Source organism: Sorex fumeus, unplaced genomic scaffold, assembly GCF_029834395.1.
Source record: "Sorex fumeus unplaced genomic scaffold, SorFum_2.1 ptg000263l, whole genome shotgun sequence".
NCBI classification, from domain to species: domain Eukaryota; kingdom Metazoa; phylum Chordata; class Mammalia; order Eulipotyphla; family Soricidae; genus Sorex; species Sorex fumeus.
In genome coordinates this window covers 226,322-247,477 of record NW_026606320.1, presented here as the reverse complement: position 1 = coordinate 247,477, position 21,156 = coordinate 226,322, and the positions used below count along the sequence as shown (strand labels likewise).

Genomic DNA, 21,156 nt, shown 5'->3' with positions numbered 1-21,156 from the left:
TGTGGCCAACCCGGGTTGGAGACACAGCTCCACATAAAGTCCCTTAAGTCTATCAGGAGTGATCCCTGGGTGCTGAGTCATTTTACTAAGCACCACCGGGTGTAGCCCCAAGGACACAAAATTAACAAAATCCCTATGTGCACACACAAGTCAGCTCGTGGGAGAGGCCAAAGGAGAGATGTGGGAAACCCACATCTCAGGGCCAGGCTGGGAAACCCTAGCAGACTCCTTGAGGATCATCAGTGTGGAAAGAGAGAGAGGAAGCGGGTGGAGGAGGAAGGGGGTGCTGTCTTCCTGGGGTGCCGGTGGCAGTTAGCCAGGGGGCACCAAATATTGGAACTCAGTAGCTGCAGTCAGCTGCAGGACACCCAGGAGGGCCAGGGCAGAGCAGTGTCCTGTCCCCAAGGAGAGAGACAGTCTCCAGGAGAAATAGCATGTGACTCTGGAGACAGGTGTGCAAATCACAAACGGTACAAGGTTGTCATTGCGGACACTAAGTATCCCGACCTAACCATCTGGAGTGTGTCTCCTTCTTTCTTGACTGGGCCAATTTTATTTGCAGCTTGAGTTTTCATAGGAAGTTGCATTATCGTGGACTTGGTCGGCTTGTGCTATTTTCTCCAGATGTATTTGGTTTGGTATCTTTTTTGTTTTGTTTTATTTTTGCTTTTTGGGTCACACTCAGCGATGCTCAGGGGTTACTCCTGGCTCCGCACTCAGGAATTACACCTGGCTGTGCCTGGGGAACCCTATGGGATGCTGGGAATTGAACCCAGGTTGATCTCATGCAAGGGAAAGCCCTACCGGCTGTACTATCATTGATTGGTCTGTTCTTTCCTTGTACTTTGTTACATCTGGGATACAGTCTAACTCATCTGATTTAATATGCATTTTTTAAAATGCCATGACTATTAAACATCTTGTTTACAGACAGATGAAATAAATTTATCCCAACCAAAAAAGAAAAAAGAAACAACAACAAAATTGGGGGTGATGGTCACTCAGAGTCTCCTGCCCTCGCACCTGGCTGTCCTCGCCGGGGCCCCTTGGAAGGGAGCAGGTTGAGTTTCCCTCTCCGCCCCGACCAGGATTTCGGCAGCCGAAGACCTCCAGAACCAGCCACCACCATGCTGAGACCACTCTCTGCACACATGAAGGTACCGGCAGAGAAACAAAGGCATGCGGGTCCCGGGACTGAGATCCCCAAGCCTACCCAGATCAGGGCTGAGCATCCTCCCCCAAGGTCCTGCAAATTCCAGTAGATGGGGATCGCACCCACCAACTGGTCCCCTGGCAGCCGTGTAATCCCATCAATGGCCAAGACTCAGAGACTATAAAACCCAGCTCCCGGAAGCGTGCAGCCGCATTAGCAGTCACGCAACATTCTTATTATCTCATTCCTATTTTGGACACACTGGCAGGCTACCGAATGTAACCTGCCCACACGGCAGAGTCTGGCAAACTCCCCATGGCGTACCCAATATGCCAAATACCAGTAACAATGATGGGGCTCATTCTCCTAACTCTGAAAGAGCCTTGAATATGGCACTTTTTTAAAAATCTCAGGGCTAAGATGAAGGAGACGTTACTGAGGCCTGCTCGAGACAATCGACGAATAACAGGATGGTCGTGATCGGTCACTCAAAAAAGCAAAAGGAATGAGTAAGACTTAGAATAAAAGCCGAAAGCCCTGGCGTGATTCACACCCCAACAGCTGGCACCAGGCTAACAGCCAGACTCCACAGCCTCACAACCGAGAGAGACCTGCAGAGACGCCAAACCGCTGAAAACTTCAGGTACATCAGGTTTTTGACTGAAAACTCTGGGATCCTCTCGGAGTGGGGGGCAGACAGCCACACCCATAACAGCCACTGTATAAGCTCACTGCCCAGTTATATATCATGGAATCTTTGTTTTGTTGTTGTTGTTTGTTTGTTTGGCTTTTGGGTCACACCCGGCGATGCTCAGGGGTTAATCCTCTCTCTGTACTCAGGAATCACTCCTGGCGGTGCTCAGGGAACCGTATGGGTTGCTGGGTATCGAACCCAGGTCGACTGCATGCAAGGCAAATGGCCTACCCACTGTGCTATCACTCCAGCCCCATCCTGGAGTCTTTGGAACATGCAGGTGTATTTGTGACTGCAACATCTCCAAACTCTGCCATCCTGACATCCCAGTAGGAGCACAGCAAATTAGACGGGAAAGTGACATAAAAGCCAACTAAGTTCCGTGAACAAAAACACTTAACACAGAAGGCTCAGCCAGCAACAAGAGCTTAGGAATCCCTCAGACAAGAACTTCATGTCCCCCCCCACAGTGTGCTAATCACAATTTTTACAAATTTCCTTTTACTGAGGTAACTTTTGATGGTTCCATTAGCCATTTAGTTGTAACAAGCAATAATAAAATTCATTCTGGGGCTGGAGCATTAGGGCATTTGCCTTGCATGCGGCGGACCCGGGTTCGATTCCCAGCATCCCATAGGGTCCCCCAAGCACCGCCAGGAGTAATTCCTGAGTGCAGAGCCCGGAGCAACCATTGTGCATAACCAGGTATGACCCCAAAAGCAAAACAAACAAATAAAAATGACTTCTTTGGGGCTAAGAGAGCAGCTTTGGGGCGGGGTGGGGGTGGGATGGGTACAAGGATGGAGGGAAGGTGACAGCAGTGGTGGCGTTAGTGTTGGGATATTGAATGCCTGTAACAAATGCATCATGAACACCCTTGAAAACCATGACATTTAAACAAAGTGGGGAAATAAGGGCTGGAGCGATAGCACAGCGGGTAGGGCGTTTGCCTTGCAAGCGGCCAATATGGCCAACCCGAGTTCAATTCCTCTGCCCCTCTTGGAGAGCCTGGCAAGCTACCAAGAGTATCTCGCCCGCACGGCATATCCTGGCAAGCTCCCCGTGACATATTCGATATGCCAAACACAGTAACAAGTGTCACAATGGAGACGTTACTGGGCCCGCTTGAGCAAATCAATGAACAACGGGAGGATAGTGACAGTGACAGTGGCGAAATAAACCCTTAGAGGTGCTATTTGCAGGTCAGGGTCCTCCCAAGCTGATCACTCACCCTAGGCAGTTCTGTCACTATGGCCCATCATGGTCTTCCATACCCTTTCCCAAACCAGCTCTCCACCTGAAGAGCCCTCACCTAGGTACCTGAGGCTTCCCCCCACCTCCTCATCCCCCAGGCCCCAGGGAGGACTCCCGATTACCAGGTGTTGCAGTCCTGTGAGAGGGAGGAGCCGGGAGGGAACCTCTTCCCAGCATGCACACAGGAACACTCAGAGCTGTCCACACACTGGTCTGCATCCAGAAACTGCCCGTCTGCAACCAAAGGGCAACGAAGTCAAGACCTTTCTCTTTTGGGGTCACACCCGGTGTTGCACAGGGGTTACTCCTGGCTCTGCACTCAGGAATTACTCCTGGCGGTGCTTGGGGGACCACGTGGGATGCTGGGAATCAAACCCGGGTTGGGCGCATGCAAGGCAAATGCCCTACCCTCTGTGCTATTGCTCCAGCCCCATCAAGGCCTACTCTTGGCATCATCCCTCCTCCTCTTCCAATGCTAGAAGCTTCGGAGGCACTCAGCAATGCCGTGCTTCTTCCACAAATACCTACGACCTACCTACGACCTAGACCTGGGGTGCATGTCCGCCCCAGGTGAGAACAGGGCTGGTCCCCTTCTCCAGATGGAGAATCCTGGGGAAGCATTCTGTTCATTGCTTTTTTTTGCTTTTTTCTGGGGGGGGGGGGGCATGCCCAGCAATACTCAGGGGTTACTCCTGGCTCATGCACTCAGGAATTACTCCTGGTGGTTCTCAGGGGACCGTATGGGATGCTGGGAATTGAACCCGGGTTGGCCACATGCAAAGCATACGCTCTTCCCGCTGTGTTATCGCTCCAGCCCCATCGTCTGCTTTTCATTAGAAAATGTCATGAGTTTTGGTCAAGGGCTCCTTCCAGGAAACGCTAAGAAGCTTGTTGGCCTTGCACATGAATGCATATGGACTGGAGGGGAAGATTACTAACACCCAGCCTACAGAAACACAGAGGCCAGAGCATCCTCCAAGTCCTTCCGGGAAGGAAGTCAGGGGTTCAAATCCACAGGCTGGGATCTGGTTCATTGAACAGGGCTTGCCACATGAAAACCCCAAAATCTCTCCTGAGCAAGATGTTTGAGTTATAGGCTCTTTTCCCTGAGCTCAGATGGCCCAGCAAGAGTTAAAAGCAAAACAAAAACAAAACAAGGCGGCTGGAGCGATAGCACGGCAGGTAGGGCGTTCGCTTTGCACATGGCCGACCTGGGTTCGATTCCCAGCATCTCATATGGTCCCCTGAGCACTGCCAGGAGTAAAACCCTCTTCCCTGTCAGAAAGATGGTACAGGGTTAAGCCATTAGCCATGCATGTGGCCAAGTCTGGTTCGATCCTCAGCACTGCCTATGGTGTCCTGAGCACCACCAGGAGTGACCCCAGAGCACTAAGCCGGGAGGAAGCCCTGAGCACTGCCAGGTGAGGCCTGTGAACCAAAAACCCTCTTCTCCAAGACTGACTCCCTGACCAAACGGGAAAAGAAAACCATCAGACGGGACAGACTCCACCCCACTCCCTGGGCAGTGCAGGAACCCGGCCCAGCCCTCTGTCTCTTGGATGGATGCACGTGCTTTGGTGGATCCAGTACAACAGGAAAACGGAAATGAAAAACAAATGTCAGATCAGTGTGGACAAAGACCTGTAATAAAATAAATAAAAAGCCTCTGATTTATGCAACGGAAACCAAGACAAGGGGCCTGCATCCGGCTTCTCCCCCCCCCCCAAAAAAAGAGGGGGAGCTGGCAAGCTCTCGATTTAGTCCCTAATGCAAGGGCGGATTACCAGGGCAGCTGCAGCCGTCCACGCAGGCCTCGGAACACCCCTCCCGGATGTGCAAGCTCTGGCAGGTCCTGGCGCAAGGGGACACACACGCCTGGTACTCCATGCCCGCAGGGCACGCTGGACCTAAAATGGAAAAATTTGAGTCTCCCCAGGGCCAGTTCCCAAGTCAGGGCCTCTAGAAACCCTCTGTCTTCAAGACCCCCAGGGCCATCATCAGCCCCCACGGCCCCAAACTTCCTTCCAAGGTGCTTTTTTAAATTTCTTTTTTGGGTCACACCTGGTGATGCTCAGGGGTTACTCCTGGCTCTGCACTCAGGAATTACTCCTGGCAGTGCTCAGGAGACCATATGGGATGCTGGGAATCGAACCCAGGTTGGCCGTGTGCAAGGGAAACGCCCTACCTGCTGTGTTACTGCTCCAGCCCCCTAAAGTGCTATTATTGGAGCCCCTGGCTCCCACATCTGTCATCTTGGGAAAATCCTGGCCAAGAGTCATTCTTCCTCTGAGAGGTCTCCTACATGAAATTGGTCCCAGGCTTATCCCACCCAGCACCCAGCACGCGTGATCACCCATGCTTGCTCCCCTAGAACCAAGGCTTCTTGCTCACTGGACCCCACTCCAGAGGCCAAGACTGTCCCCTCCCCCCTTTTCTCTTGACCTTCTGGTCGGAAACTGGTGGAGTCTCAGAAGGAATGCCCAGCGGTGGAAATCCTAACAGAGTTAGAACCAGGGAGAACCCAGGGGACCCAATGTCTCTAAAAGTCACCCTGAGCCCGCTCGAGATGGGAGATGCGTGCTGAAAGTAGACTAAAGACTGAACATGATGGCCACTTAATAACTCTATTGCAAACCACAACACCCAAAAGGAGGAGAGAGAGAGAGTAAAAAGGAATGCCTGCCACAGAGGCGGGGTGGGGTGGAGGGGGCGGGGTGGGGGTGGTGGGAGGGATGCTGGGACCATTGGTGGTGGAAAATGGGCACTGGTAGAGGGATGGGTACCCGCTCCTTGTATGACTGAAACACAAGCACGAAAGTTTATAAGTCTGTAACCGTACCTCACGGTGATTCACTAATAAAAAATTTTTTTAAAAAAGTCTCCCTGACACTTAGATGCCAAATGTGGCAAGAGAGACCCAGGAGTCGCTGTCCCTCCTCATCTGTTTGTAGCAATTCACATTCCTTGCGTTGTCTCTGCACTGTCCCTTTTGCTTTCAGGTCTCCTGCCTTTCGCCTTTTGGGGTGATTCTAAACTTCTGGGGCCGAGCAAGGAGTGAAGGGTATATCCCTTCCTCTGAGGGGTCTCCTTCTACATGAACTTGGTTCCAGGCTTATCCCACCCAGCACCCAGCACGTTCGATCCATCAACCATGCTTGCTCTCCTAGCACCTAGGCTTCGTGCCCACTAGACCCCACTTCCAGGGGCCAAGACTGTCCCCCACCCCATTCTCTCTTGATCTTGTGGTTGACGGATGGGCAAAAACCATCTGACAGATGGGCGCCGGCACTACTTTCCAGGCTTTGCCACACCAAGTCACAAGCCCAGTGCCCTTCTCTTTCAAGATACCCCAGTTAATCACTCCACCCTACCTTCAAAGATCTTTCTTTTTAAAAGGGATCTACCTTATTAGCAGAGGAGAAAACATCTGCTAATAGGCACCTTTCTCACACCCCCACAGCCAAGATAAAAGCTCTAATTTATAAGCAGAAGCAACACAAAATGAAAAGTGTGTGTGTGTGTGTGTGTGTGTGTGTGTGTGTGTGTGATGTAAATATCTGGCCTGCCCTCACCTCTGTCTGAATAATCTCCTAATGATCACTGCCCCTGGGGCTGGCTATCTGTACATCTTAGATGAGTGAAAAGTAGGGAGAGAGAAACCTTCTTAGGAGGTGACCCAAGATGCCCCTCTTCAATCACCATCATTTGGGGATGGTGACAAGGACCTAGGGACACCATGGGATTAAGAGATGATAAACATGGTGCTCCAAGGCGGGATGGAAGGGAGAACGAGCAAGGCACCCGGGGGAGAGGAGACAAGTTTGTTTCATCAACCGGGAGATTTCATCAAAGCTGGTTCCTCCAAGATCACAGCCCCCTCCCCCAACCCCACCCCCGCCTCGCCTGGCGCTGTCCGCCTCCCCCACAACAACAGGGCTCAAGTTCTGCTCCCTGTGCCTGCAGAGAGGCGACATTAACCAAAATTGACTGGACCACTGAACATGGCTGGAGGTAGAGAAGGATTTGGCCTTCCAGAGGGAGCGTGGGGAATCTCAGGAGGCTTGGAGTGAGCCAAGGAACGAGCATGCGGCGGGAGTAAAGGTGTAGTGGGGGTTGGGGAGGGAGGGAAGTTATGAGCGCCAAGGGTGGCATGGCATGAACCAGGGAAGATGGAGCATGAGCTGAGGGAAGCGTGGCACAAGCCAAGGGGACGTGGCCTGAACCAAGGAGGTGTGGCATAAAAGGGGCGTGGCCTGAACCAAAGAGGTGTGGCCTGAACCAAGGGGGCGTGGCATAAACAAGGAGGTGTGGCATAAACTAAGGGGGCGTGGCATAAACAGAGGAGGTGTGGCATATAAACTAAGGGGGCGTGGCATGAATAAAAGGATGTGGCATAAACTAAGGGGGCGTGGCATAAACAGAGGAGGTGTGACATAAACTAAGGGCGTGGCATAAACAGAGGAGGTGTGGCATAAGCAAGGGGGCGTGGCATAAACAGAGGAGGTGTGACATAAACTAAGGGGGCGTGGCATGAACAGAGGAGGTGTGGCATGAATAGAGGAGGTGGAGCTTGAACGAAGGGGGCGTGGCATGAGCAGAGGTGGTGTGGCATGAACCAAAGAGGCGTGGCGTGAGCCAAGGGAGCCGTGAGCCGAGGTTGGCATGAGCCGAGGGAGGCTTGGTATACAGGCAGACCTGGGAACCAACTCTGGGAAGCCTTTCAAACCTCAGCACTCTGACCAGGTGGCCGAGGCGGAAACAGGGCAGGAACTGGACAAGGACACGTGGTGACTTTTGGCTGATCCTGAATCACTGCGTGGCTGGGCACAGCTCCCAACGCTTCCTAAGTGCCACGCCAGCACCACCACCTCCCACCCCCCTCCCATCCCCATAGCACCTCCCAGCAGGGGAGAAGCCAGCGTTGACTCACGGCACCCGCTGGGGTCAGTCCAGCCGTACAGCACCAGGCCCTGCTGGGCACACGCCCGGGCGTACTCCTGCAGGGCAGCACACGGGCACCCGGGCTCCTGGCCGCACGCGCACAGAGAACTTTCGCACAGGGCCACGAAGGGCTCGGGGTCCACCAGTGGGTGGCAGCGGGCGAACACCGAGGCGCTCTTCAGCAGCTGGCACCTCTCCCACAGGTCCTGCGGGGACAAGTTGGGGTGAGGGTGGCACCGTGGGACAGACTCCAACTCCGACAGACTCGTGAGCGTTTGTCTGAGTTTTTTTTCTTTTCTTTTTTTTTCTTTTTGGGACACCCAGCGATGCACAGGGGTTACTCCTGACTCTGCACTCAGGAATTACTCTTGGCAGTACTCGGGGAATCCTATGAGATGCTGGGAATCGAACCTGGGTCCGCCACGTGCAAGACAAACACCCAACCCGCTGTGCTATCGCCCCAGCCCCTGTGTGAGTTTCTTAAGCAGACCCAGGAATCCTGGGCCCCTCCCCCACACGGGGACAGTGCCTGGCGGCAGTGTAGGTGAAGATGAAATATTTGTCCAATGAAACAGGGGGCCCAGTCTAACCCCAGCGCCGTCCACCCTCCACAGGAGCCCGGGCAACGCCAGGACCCAGCTGTGGGCCCAGGAACCCCCTGACTTTCCTTCAGAGCTGCCCAGCCTGCACTCGCTGCCTTCAAACAGCATCATGGTGGTTTCCAGATTTCTTGGTCGCAGCGGACCCTGGGGGCACCCAGCCTGGCCCTGGCAGGCTCACTGAGCCTTGGGAAAGCAGTGGTCCATGGCAGGGCCTGCTGAGCTGAGGTCACGGAAGACGAGAGGTCACAGGCTGCTCTGCGTGAGTGTGTGCGTGAGTTCCGCTCTGCGCACCCAGCCACTGGCCTGTCTTACCCGCTGCGCAGAGGAGACCGGCCACAGACCTCACCAACTCTGCCTTTTGCAGGTATCGAGATAAGCCGCCTCCCCTCAGGAGAGAAGGTCGTTCTGCAAGGGCCTGAGTGAGCTTACAGTGGGGAGGATGCTTGCCTCATTCAACAACCGACTTGGGTTTGATTCCCAGCACCCCTACAGTGTGCTGGGCCCACCAAGAGTGATTCCTGAGTGCAGAGCCAGGTTTTTTATTTGGTTTTGTTTGGGAGGTGGGGCGGGGGACGTTTGAGGGGCCAGTGATGCTCAGGGGTGTTACTCCTGACTCTGCACTCGGGAATTATTCCTGGCAGAGCTCAGGATCAAACTTGGATCAGTCATATGCCAAGCAAGCACCCTACTGTGCTCTCTCTGCCACCCTGAACACATCTGGTGCACCCCTCTTCCAACACACACACACACACACACACACACACACACACACACACACACCCTGAAGTAATACTATCCAGGTGCCCAGAAAGCAGAGGGCAAACCCAACCTACTGCCCCAGGGTCCTGGGAACACAGAGTCGGGGGGTGGGGGTGGGGGTGTAGGATGCACCCTTCCATGTGTACTGGTAGCCCAGGGGCTGCGGTTTCTGAAGACTGTCCAGGGAGAGAGGTCAGGCAGGCAGCCCCCGCTCCAAGCTCTGCCTCTTTTCCTGAGGTAGACTTCGGTCAACCACTGCCTTCTGAGAAAAACAGAAAACACCTTCCTGGAAATCTGCCTTGTTGAAGTAAACAGAAAGTGTGCCCCAACTACATCCGAGGTTCCTACCTGCACCCACCCCCCACCCCCCCACCCCCCCCCCCGCCAATCCTCCGGGAGGAGTATCATCCACTTTGGGAAAGGCTGTCTCCACGTCTCCACTCCGGGCCTTGGGCTGATGCCTGCCCTTCAGCCCAAGGAAACCCGATGGGAACCCGAGTTAGTGCCAACACTGAGTCAGTGCCAAAAACTGAGCATCAGCGAGATTGAACGGAAGGTCTCACGTGAGAATCATCCCCACCACTACAAACAGCACCATCACCGCCCCCCCTCCTTCTGGCCAGAGCCATCCAAGTCAGCCCTCCTGCCATGAGGATTCTCTCAGGCTGAGCACGACCACCACTCAGAGTCACCTCCACTCACGTTCATTGCCCTGGGTTGAACCTCTTCTGGTTTTGTTTTTTATTTTTTGGGTCACATCCGGTGATGTACAGGGCTTACTCCTGGCTCATGCACTCCTGGCGGTGCTCAGGGGACCACATGGGACGCTGAGAATCGAACCTGGGTCGGCCGCATGCAAGGCAAACACCCTCCCCGCTGTGCTATTGCTCCAGCCCCTGGGCCGGACCTCTGGTATAGTCGCCACGAACAGAGAGACCACTTTTGTTCCTCATTTCGTTGGGCCATGACCTTCCTCGGGACCAAGCGGGGGTTCGTTCTGGTGTTGTCAGGGTTTCCTGAGGCCCAGGAGAAGATGCAGCAGTCTGTGTCCCCACCCAGTGAGGGGACCGGGCTCCAAAAGGCCCTCTCAGGCCCCTCAAGAAGAGCAGAGAGGGACTGGAGCGACAGCGGGTAGGGCGTTTGCCTTGCACGCAGCCAACATGGCCAACACAGGTTCGATTCCCAGCACCCCATATGGTCCCCTGAGCACCGCCAGGAGCAATTCCTGAGTGCATGAGCCAGGAGTAACCCCTGAGCATCGCTGGATGTGACCCCAAAAGAAAAAAAAAAGAGCAGAGAACTGCCTCCCTGCCTACCCAAGGAAAATCTTCAAACAGCAGCTCCACAGTTTCACTAGAGGTTCCCGCCACGGGGTGGGGGTGTGGGTAGGTGGGCTGGAGGAGAGTGACACGCGTCGGCACCTGTACCCCAAGATTGACTCCCACTCCCCGGGGCCGGATGCCTCATGTGCAGGATCAGGAACCTCTCAGCAGCTGGGCGCGTTGGCAGGAGAGTCGGGCACTTCCGCCCCCACCCCACCACCCCACCCCCTGGCGTGAGTTCATTGCTTTTCCCCCCTCACAGAAAAAGCAGGGGTGATGTTCCCAGCCCATTTCCTCAGCAAATCCCTGGAGGGAGTAAATGGTTTCTAGAGAGCCTCTGCAAGAAAGGTGCTTCCTAAGCAGGGCCTGCAGAGGGAGTGGAATCCTGCAGATGGGGCCGCCCCGGGCGGGCGGCTCAGGGCTTCCTCCTGGTGCTTGCTGCAGCCTCACTCCAGAGGGTGCTTGCGGGAGCATAAGCAGGGCCGGGTCTGGAACCCGCGCCAGCCCAAACCCCCATGCTCTCGCTCTCTCTCTCTCTCTCTCCCTCTCTCCCTCTCTTTCTCCCTCTCACCTCTCTCACTCTCTCTCTCCTCTCCTCTCTCTCATCTCTCCTCTCCTCTTTGCTTCTCTGTCTCTCTCTGTCTTTCTCTGTCTCTGTCTCTCTCTTTCTCTGTCTCTCTCTGTCTCTGTCTTTCTCTGTCTCTGCCTCTCTCTCTGTCTCTCTCCTCTCCTCTCTTTGTCTCTGTCTTTCTCGGTCTCTGTCTCTCTTTGTCTCTGTCTCTCTCTGTCTTTCTCTGTCTCTCTTTGTCTTTGTCTCTCTCTGTCTTTCTGTCTCTGTCTCTCTCCCCTCTCTATCTGTCTCCTTTCTCAGTCTCTGTCTCTGTCTCTCTGTCTCTGTCTCTGTCTATCTGTATCTTTCTCCCTCTCTATCTCTCTCTTTCTTTCTCTCTCTCACTCTCTCCTCAACTCTTTCTCTCTCTTGTCTCTCATCTCTCCTCTCCTCTCTCTGTTTCTCTGTCTCTCTTTCTCTGTCTCTGCCTCTCTCTGTCTCTCTCTGTCTCTCTCCGCTCCTCTCCTCTCTCTGTCTTTCTCTGTCTCTGTCTCTATTTGTCTCTCTGTCTTTCTCTGTCTCTGTCTCTCTCCCCTCTCTATCTGTCTCTCTCTGTATCTGTCTCTCCCTCCTCTCCTTTGTCTCTGTCTCTCTCCTCTCTGTCTCTGTCTTTCTCTGTCTCTCTGTCTCCTCTGTCTTTGTCTGTCTGTCTGTCTGTCTGTCTGTCTGTCTGTCTGTCTGCTCTCTCTCTCTCTCTCTCTCTCTCTCTCTCTCTCTCTCTCTCTCCTGGCCCTGGTCTTTCTCAGCAGAGACTAAACAAACAGGGTGTCATTCCCTTGCCCCTAGTCTTCCTGCGGTCAGCCTTGGCCTGAGATTGGCCTGCTAGAGTGACAGGTCAGATTAGCCACCCAGCCTGGGCTGCCCACGGCCTGGAGGGCAACTGCGATGTGGTCAAGTCTCAGCAGAGGCAAATCAACAAAGCGTCCCTGAGTGGGCCAAGTTCTGGCTCCTCTGGATGGTGGCCAGGCCAGGCCAGCCAGGGTGAGGGCCCGCTGGGCCTCTCCGCCTCGTCTCGCCTCAGCCTCCATCTCCCCAACTCGGGACAGCTTCCTGAGGATTCCCGAACCTTCCTTCCACCCTCCCATCATTTCCGGCGCAGAGCTGAGGCTCAGAGCCAAGAGTACGGCTGTGGCGCAAAGCAGACCGAGAGGTGGCACCGCAGGTAGGGTGCTTGTCTGGCACATAAAAGACTTGGATTCCAGCCCCCGCACCTCCGAGGCTCCCCCGAGCCCCGCCAGCAGGGATCCCTGAGCACAGAGTCAGGAGTCATCCTTGAGCACAGATTCAGAAGTCAACCCTGAGCACAAATAGGTGTGACCCCCCCCCCCCCACAAAATTTTTAAAGATTTAAAAACTAGAGGCTGGCGCAATAGCACAGCGGGTAGGGCATTTGCCTTGCACACGGCCAGCCCGGGTTCGATCCCCAGCATCCCATATGGTCCCCCGAACACTGCCAGGAGTAATTCCTGAGTGCAGAGCCAGGAGTAACCCTTGTGCGTCGCTGGGTGTGACCCACCTTCCCAAAAAAGGGTAAAGGTAAAGGTAAAGGCCCTCCCGTTGATCGTCGATTTGCTCGAGCGGGCCCAGTAACGTCTCCATTGGAGACTTTGTTGTTACTGTGTCTGGCATATCGAATACTCTCGGTAGCTTGCCAGGCTCTCCGAGAGGGGCGGAGGAATCGAACTCGGGTTGGCCATGTTGGCCGCTTGTAAGGCGAACGCCCTACCCGCTGTGCTATCGCTCCAGCAAAAAAAGAAATTTAAAACCTAGGGGCTGGCGCAATAACACAGCGGGTAGGGCATTTGCGTTGTACGCGGTCAACCCGGGTTCGATTCCCAGCACCCCATAGGGTCGTCTGAGCACTGCCAGGAGTATTTCCTGATTGCAGAGGCAAGAGTAACCCCTATGCATCACCGGGTGTGACCCAAAAAGCAAACAAACAAACAAATAAATAAATAAAAGCAGATTGGATGCCAGCCTCCCAGGAAAACCTGTGCCTCCTCCATGTGGCCCTCCATCAACCCCCGTTCTGGCTAAGGAGCCACCTTGTCGGGGCGGCTCCCGGGATCGGTTCCCAGGTCCCTGCCCTGCCTCAGTGCATGCCCCCGCCCCGGGGTCAGGGTGCATCTGTCTGTACTTGTCTGCACGTTAACCATCACCCCAGGTGGCTCCACATTTCCCGGCAGGTGTTTTAAGTGGCGGTTGGATTCCCAGAACCCAAAGACAAGACAATAAGGAACCGCCAGGCCCAGTGCAATGGGGACACAGCGTGGAGTACGTTACACCTGCCGGAGCTTACCAAAGCTGGCCTTTCACCTGAACCCGTGTCTCCATGGGGACCGTTTACATAACAGTCTCAGGACTCAGCCCCCATCTGCCCCTGTTGTCCCAAGGGTGCGGCCGGTGGCAGCTGGAAGCACGAGAACCCCAATGCCAGGGGAGTTTCCTGGAAGGAGACAGGTCTGAGCCCAGCGCTGGAAGCCACTCACGACTTAGGTTTCAGGCAGCGGACTCGACTCAAACCCTTTACCCAGCGCTGCCCACAGTCTTCCCCAGCTGGCAGCTCCTGGGGACATTGCTCTGACAGGCCAGGGACCTCAGCTCCGCCTCCAGTCCTGTCATCACTGCAATGAATAAGCTCCTGCCGCCAGTCCCTTGCAGGGGGTTCATCCCGTGGGGCTTGGTGCCGATCCCGGAGAATGGGAGGGAAGGAGCTTGGATTCTCCGCAGCCACAACGGCCCACGAGCTCCAAGGGTCCTAGCTCACCCTCTCGCCTGGCATGTCAGTGTTTCGCAGGAGCAGACGGGCAGGTGCCCAGGTTTGGGATGCTGCAGCAGCTCTTTCCGGCTTCTCATCTCCATCCCCCTCCACTGAGAGGCTGGGAATGAACAGACCCCAGACTGGAAGACCCTGACCACCACCAACAACACCCCCCCCCCATCTACCTGCTTCTAAGGCAAGGCCAATATAAACCTCCTCTGTGCAGGGAGCACTTTTGTTAGGGGGCCACATTCAGCAGTGCTCGGGGCTGATTCCTGGCTCTGTGCTCAGGGGTTACTCCTGGTGGGGCTCGGGGGTCCATATGTGGCAGTGGCATGTGGACTCAGTGGTTCCAGCTGTGCTGGAGATCGAATCGAGGTCGGCCACATGCAAGGCAAGCATCCTGCCCGCTGTACTATCACTCTATCCCCCACCCCCCATTTTTTAGGGGGAAATGCTTTCTTTCCCTGGGCCACTCCCCCTTCTAGGTGCTACTATAGTTGCTGGAGCAATGCCCAAGGATCACACACACTCACACACTCACACACACATACACACACACACACACACACGGCTTTGGTGCTCAGGCCTTTCAGCAGTGATGTTCATTGGCTGCAGTGCTCAGAAACTTTTGCCTAAAGTGCTCCTCTTCTCGCTGCGGTGTTTACACGGCAATCGCGAGGGGTGAGGGTTAGGGGGCACGCTATTTGTAGAGGCACACAAACAACTATTGTGGTGCTTACACACATTCTCGCCAGGGGTCACACTCTTGGTCTGGGTGTGTGCGTGTCTTTTATTGATTTATTTTGGGGTGGGGGGGTTGCTCGGGCACTTGTCATGACTAGGTGCTCTAAGGTCACTCCCAGTGGTGCTCAGGGGCCCCAAGTCTCGTGCATGAAAAGCACATACTCAGTCCACTGAGCCATCTCCCCGGCCCAAGACACGTGTCTTTTAGGGGTGTGTGGAGATGGGAGATGGTCATCTCCCAGCTCTGTGCTTGGGGGGGACACGTGGTGCCGTACGCTTGTGTGGTTGACAAGCTAAGCCCCTGCACCCTTTCTCCAAATCTCCATGTGAACATTTTGAACCCATAAACGGATAACCATATCCATAAACCGTTTCTTTAGAGGCTGAAAAACACCTTTGGAGAACACAAAACTCCTCTGAGAAAGGAGAGAAAAATACTGCCTTCTGAACTTGGAAAGTGAGGCACAAAAGAAGAAATCAGTGGTTCTCAGGGTGTGGTCCAGTGACACCCACCTCCCCCTACACACACACACACACACACACACACACACACACACACACACACACACACATACTCCCAAGACAATCCAGGAACCCCTGAGGTCAAAAATGCTTTTCATACTATGATTAAGTTGTTATTTTCCTTATTGCTCTCTCTCTCTTTCACAAGTTTTCAGTGGAATTTTCCAGAGGCTACTGGATAAGTGATATCACAACAAGCCTGAGGGCAGAAGCAGAGGCTGGGAGCCAGATGACATCTCTTAAATCAGGGAATAAGAAGATTTGCAAAGACTGGAAAAGAGGCCATTCTTCTCTGAAGATTTTTTTTTTAAATTTATAGTTACCTTGTTTAAAAAAAAAGTTATGACTCATGCTAAATGTAATATGCTTCAAGGCACTAATAAGTGTTACATGGGGCTGGAGCAATAGCACAGCGGGTAGGACGTTTGCTTTGCACGCAGTCAACCAGGGTTTGATTCCCTGCATCCCTTATGGTCCCCCAAGCACCACCAGGAGTAACTTCTGAGTGTAGAGCCAAAAATAACCCCTGAGCATCACTGGGTGTGACCCAAAATGCAAAAAAAAAAAAAAAATACAAAAAAAAAACCCAGAAAAAACAGTAATTGTTACATGCTTTCATGACATAGTTAAAGATTGTTAGCTGCAATAGTTATAACCAAAAGACATCTCTTTGGCATCAGCCTGTGCTGGTGAGAGAATGGCCAGGCACCCCACCCCCACCCCGTGAACTCCCTGTCCCGCCATTACATCCCACAGGTCGTGCAGTACACGTCCCAGGACTCTGCACGCCCGTGATGCAACCTGTGCTTCTCAATTCCTACCCAGACTTTCAGAATAGAAGACAGTGTTGGACAGGGGATATAGCAAAAGTTTGAGAAACGTGGATGAGTGAGAGCCCCGGAGGGTGTAACTCTAAGAAAATCATCTAACTATTTTTTGCTTTGCACTCCCGGCGTTGCACAGGAGTTACTCCTGGCTCTGCACTCAGGAATCACTCCTGGCGGTGCTCAGGGTACCATATGGGATGCTGGGAATCGAACCCGAGTTGGCCGCGTGCAAGGCAAACGCCCTACCTGCTATGCTATCGCTCCAGCCCCCATTTAGATGCTCTGTCACAGTCCTCCCGTTGTTTATTGGTTTGCTCATGCGGGCCCAGTAACGTCTCCATTTTGAGACTTGTTGTTACTGTGTTTGGCATATTGAATACGTCATGGGTAGCTTGCCAGGCTTTGCCAAGCAGACGAGATACTCTCGGTAGCTTGCCGGACTCTCCGAGAGGGGCAGAGGAATCGAACCCGGCTCGGCCGGGCTGGCTACACACAAGGCAAACGCCCTACTGCTGTGCTATTGCTCCAGTCCTAGATGCTCTAGATATCTATTTTTTCCCTCCCTCCTGTGAAAGAAGAAGAGTGTGGGAGAGATTGAAACTATCTGCCAGGGGCTGGAGAGATAGTATAGTGGGTAAGATGCTTGCCAACCCAGGTTTGAGCCCTGGCCCCCCATGTGGTCCTCTGAGTTCTGCTAGAAGTGAACCCCAAGCGCCAAGCCAGGAGTAAGTCCTGAACACCACTGGGGATGGGCCTTCTCCGTGCAAAAAAAAGATGGCCAGCATCTAATCTCCCATTTTATTTTATTGTTGGTTTTGGAGTTATACCAGTGGTACTTCGGGGGTATATGCTATCCCAGGGATAGAACTCAGGGCAGGACTTTAAATATTTATAGGGACAAGGTAGTTGATAGTTTATTTTTCAAATATAGATCATTAAAAATTTCCCCTTTGCGGGCTGGGGCAGTAGCACAGCGGGTGGGGCGTTTGCCTTGCATGCGGTCGACTCGGGTTCGATGTTCAATTCCCAGCATCCCATATGGTCCTCCGAGCACTGCCAGGAGTAATTCCTGAGTGCAGAGCCAGGAATAAATCCTGTGTATCGCTGGGTGTGACCCCACAAGCAAAAAAAAAAAATCCACTTTCAGGGCAGAAGTGATAGCACAACAGCAGGTAAGGCAATTGCCTTGCACGCAGTCAACCTGGGTTCGATCCCCGGCATCCCATCCTCTTAAGCACCACCAGGAGTGATTGCTGAGTGAAAAGCCAGGAGTAAGCCCTGAGCATTACCAGGGGTGACTCAGAAAACATTTTTTTTTAAAATTCCCCTTTGCGCCTTCTCCAGATGGAATCCCGGCAACCATGAGCTTCTACAAGCATGGCTCCGTATGCGGGTACCAGGACTATTTTCTGTACGCAGGTACCAAGACATTTCCTTGATGTGCAAAGTGATCAATGGAAAGTAAATGATCTAGCGTTTATCCCTGAAAGATAGGCTTGAATGGTGGTGGGAGAATCTGAGCAAAATATAATAACCAGCACACCCCTCCCCCCAAAAATTCCACTTTGATTAGGGCTTTGTTTGTTTCTTGCTTTCATTCTGTCCACTTTTGCTTCATACATTTCTCTATTTTCAGTTTGGGTTGGGGTCCCCACCTGGCAGTGCTGGGGGTAGGGTAGTGATTGACTCCTGGCTCAGTGCTCAGGAGTTATTCCCACCATTACTCTAGGGACCATATGGTGCTGGGTCTCAAATCCAGTCCTCCTGCATGCAAACAGATACCCAGCCCTTTCTGCTCTCTCCCTACCTCTCTCCCCTTCCTCTCAGACACAGGATCTCTGATTTCAAGTGCCCCCTGGCACACAGCCCCTGGGACTAAAGGTTCCATTTCTCAGTCTGCTTGGAAAAAGTTTCCGTTGGACTAATTTCTGCTCAGTAGGATATAAGCAGAGGGATCTGGTGCAATTCCCAGGGAGCGTCCCCGCAAAGGAGAGGGTGCCTCTCTGCTAGTGCCTCCTTTTACGACAGCTGGTCCAGGTCTGGGATGCCTGGTGCTTGTACAGCCATCCTGGACCATGAAGTAGACACACTTCACAGAGGATAACAGGAAATTGAGAGAGAGAGAAAAAGACAGGAATCTACATGTGGGTACCTAAGCCCAGGACACAAAACTATTCATTCAAAGGGACATACACACACCATTACTCATGGCAATGCTTATTACAATAGCTAACATACAAAATCAACCTAGGTGTCCAATAACAGAGGAATGGGTTAGGAAGATGTGGTCTATGTACACGATGGAATACTATGCAGCACCAAAGAATGATGAAATCATGCAATTTGCTGCAGACTGGATGGAGCTGGAAGATGTCATATTGAGTGAAAGCCAGAAGCAGAAAGACAAACTCAGGATGGTGTCACTTATCTGTGGTAAACAGAATAACTGAATGCAAGAAATGCAATGTAATAAAGGGGGATACCTAGAACACCCCTGACCCCAGAATATAGGAGGAGGAAGTCAGAGAAAGAAAGAAATTGAGGGAAGAAGATGAGAAAGGGAAATCATGGGGAAAGGGGCAGGGCCTCAGGTATATGGTAATATCTGAGGGAGTGCTACAATTATGCTATAGCTATAGAACCGTCACTGTCACTGTCACTGTCCTCCCATTGATCATCGATTTGCTTGAGCGGGCCCAGTAACGTCTCCATTGGAGACTTTTGTTGTTACTGTGTCTGGCATATCGAATACGTCACGGGGAGTTTGCCAGGTTCTGCCGTGCGGGCGAGATACTCTCGGTAGCTTGCCGGGCTCTCCGAGAGGGGCGGAGGAATCGAACACGGGTCGGCCATGTTGGCTGCGTGCAAGGCAAACGCCCTACCGCTGTGCTATCGCTCCAGCCAGCTATAGAACCAAACACTGAAAATATAAGACTCAAACTACAACAAACCACCAAAGTTTAAATGTGCCTGGTAAGCTGGGAGGCAGGGCTGGGAGGCAGGGAGTGGGAGTGGGAGAGAACTTGGGGACACCGGTGGAGAAAAAAATGAACATGGATGGCGGGATTGGTGCTAGAAAATTATCTGTGTAAAATTCAACTACCAGTAACTTTGTAACCCACGTTTCTTTCATAAAATAAAAATACAAAGAGCTGAGAATTCAGTGGGGTGCTGTGCAGCGCCCGAGCCTGCCCCCAGAGCTTCTTTCCTGCAAAGAGGAAGGAATAACTTTCTAGACCTTTCTAGCTGGGAAAGCCGTGATTACTGACGGGTTCCATCACTCAGAGCAGGACCCATTGCTAACTCACAATGCCCGTCCTCAGCCCGTTGCAACAGAACAAAAGTCATTCCCCAGAGAGAGATTATCCAGAAAGGCCAGCAAGTGCTTATAGAACCATTTATCATTGGCCGCCTGTCAATCCTTGCCAAACAGCTCAAAAAGTGCTCCTCCTCCGCTCTCTGCTAAACCACTCTGGCGGAGACACAGCGCCAGTGTCAGCTAATTTGCACACTTCCGGCATCTCCCTGGCTCCAGTGCAGGCATCAACCCCATCTATCTTCTCGCATCTCTGGTCTGAGGAACCAGCGGCCCAGACTCCGGCCCTAGATACATCCATCTATGACCTCACCCCGCCTGGGTGGGGAGCACAGACCCAATTGTGGCTCCCGTTAATCACATTTGCAGTTCACTAAGGAAGACCAGACTCCTCTCTGGAGAGGCCCGGCAGGTGCAGGGCAGGAGGAGAGAGACGAAAATGCCTCTCCCCAGAGGCAGACGGAGGGGCAGGGAGAAAGCAGCATCAACTGATCTGAAGCTTCTCTATTGTGTTTGCTCCCGAACAGCTAACAGAGGAGGAGGGAGCATTCTTCTGTCTGCGGGGAACAAAGGAAGGAGGGACTCAGAGATCAAGTATGAGATTGTTCGCCCAGTTCTGATCTTTCCAGGTCCCCGGGTGGGCGCCCCTGGGGGAGGTGGGGAGGCGCCTAGAGGCTGGACTGGTCCAAAATCGTGGGTTCAAGAATTCACCCCAGCAAAACAAGCGTAGTTTCCCATTGGTTGGCCTGCAGGGACGAGTGGCCAGGAAGGTGGCCGATTTCAATTTGTAACTTCTGCTGGGCCAAGATTCCCACCCACATTCCCAGTGCTGACTTGAAAGCATCCCGGAAACTGGCTGAGAGATGTCCACCCAAGGAGGGCTTTTCTGCAGAGTTGCGCATTCCTCTCCCAGGGGTAGCTGAGACTCAGCGAACTCTCATAAGCAAGAGGGGAATGACATATGTCACAGAAATCCCCAGAGCCGGGAGAAATGAGAGATGCCCAAGGCATCCTCCAAAGCTCTCTCCTTACATCCTTCCTGGATCTCCCAGGAGGCCTCTGCGTGGTTCTCCGGGGTAAAACAAGACAACTTGCAGGAGGACAACAGCCAAACACCATTCCCCAGGGCTGTCAGTTTAGGATCTGCACAAGCTTCATGGATGGAACCCTACATGCTCTCAGCAGGAAAGAGAACGACTCTGATGGGAGCTAAGCCCCTCTCCCCTCGCACCCCACCCCAGCTGCCACCTCATTCACCAACCTGGGGCAGCTGGTCACTCACCGGCCCAAGATGGTATCAGGATTGTTCTTAGTCCTGGTTGTTCCATTTTTTTTTCTATTTAGGTCACACCTGGCAATGCACAGGGGTTACTCCTGACTCTGCAATCAAGAATTACTCCTGGCTCAGAGGACCATATGGGATGCTGAGAGTCAAACCCGGGTTGGCTGCGTGCAAGACAAAAGCCCTACCCACTGTGCTATCGCTCCATCCCCCGGTTGTTCCATTTTTCCTGTGTGTCTTGGGCCTCGAATAAGACCACCCATCCACCTGGCCCCAAACATCTCAACACCTATGTCCTCATAGGCATCCGAAGATGCTTGCTCCTTCTAGTTCTCACTTGAAGGAAGGGAAATTACTTGGGAAATG

At 53.2% G+C, this 21,156-nt stretch overlaps 1 protein-coding gene across 1 annotated transcript in view; it reads right to left on the bottom strand.

Moving 5' to 3' along the window:
* The window catches only part of LOC130018354 (von Willebrand factor-like), a gene marked incomplete at its 3' end in the record, with an annotated part of 161,532 nt that overhangs the window by 12,904 nt on the left and 127,472 nt on the right, over nucleotides 1–21,156 (bottom strand). Inside the window, exons 7-9 of the mRNA XM_056109036.1 lie at nucleotides 8,032–8,248; nucleotides 4,886–5,008; nucleotides 3,224–3,335 (exon numbers count right to left, since the gene is read on the bottom strand). Of these exons, the coding sequence (XP_055965011.1) occupies nucleotides 3,224–3,335; nucleotides 4,886–5,008; nucleotides 8,032–8,248 (452 nt within the window). The remainder of the gene's footprint in view (nucleotides 1–3,223; nucleotides 3,336–4,885; nucleotides 5,009–8,031; nucleotides 8,249–21,156) is intronic.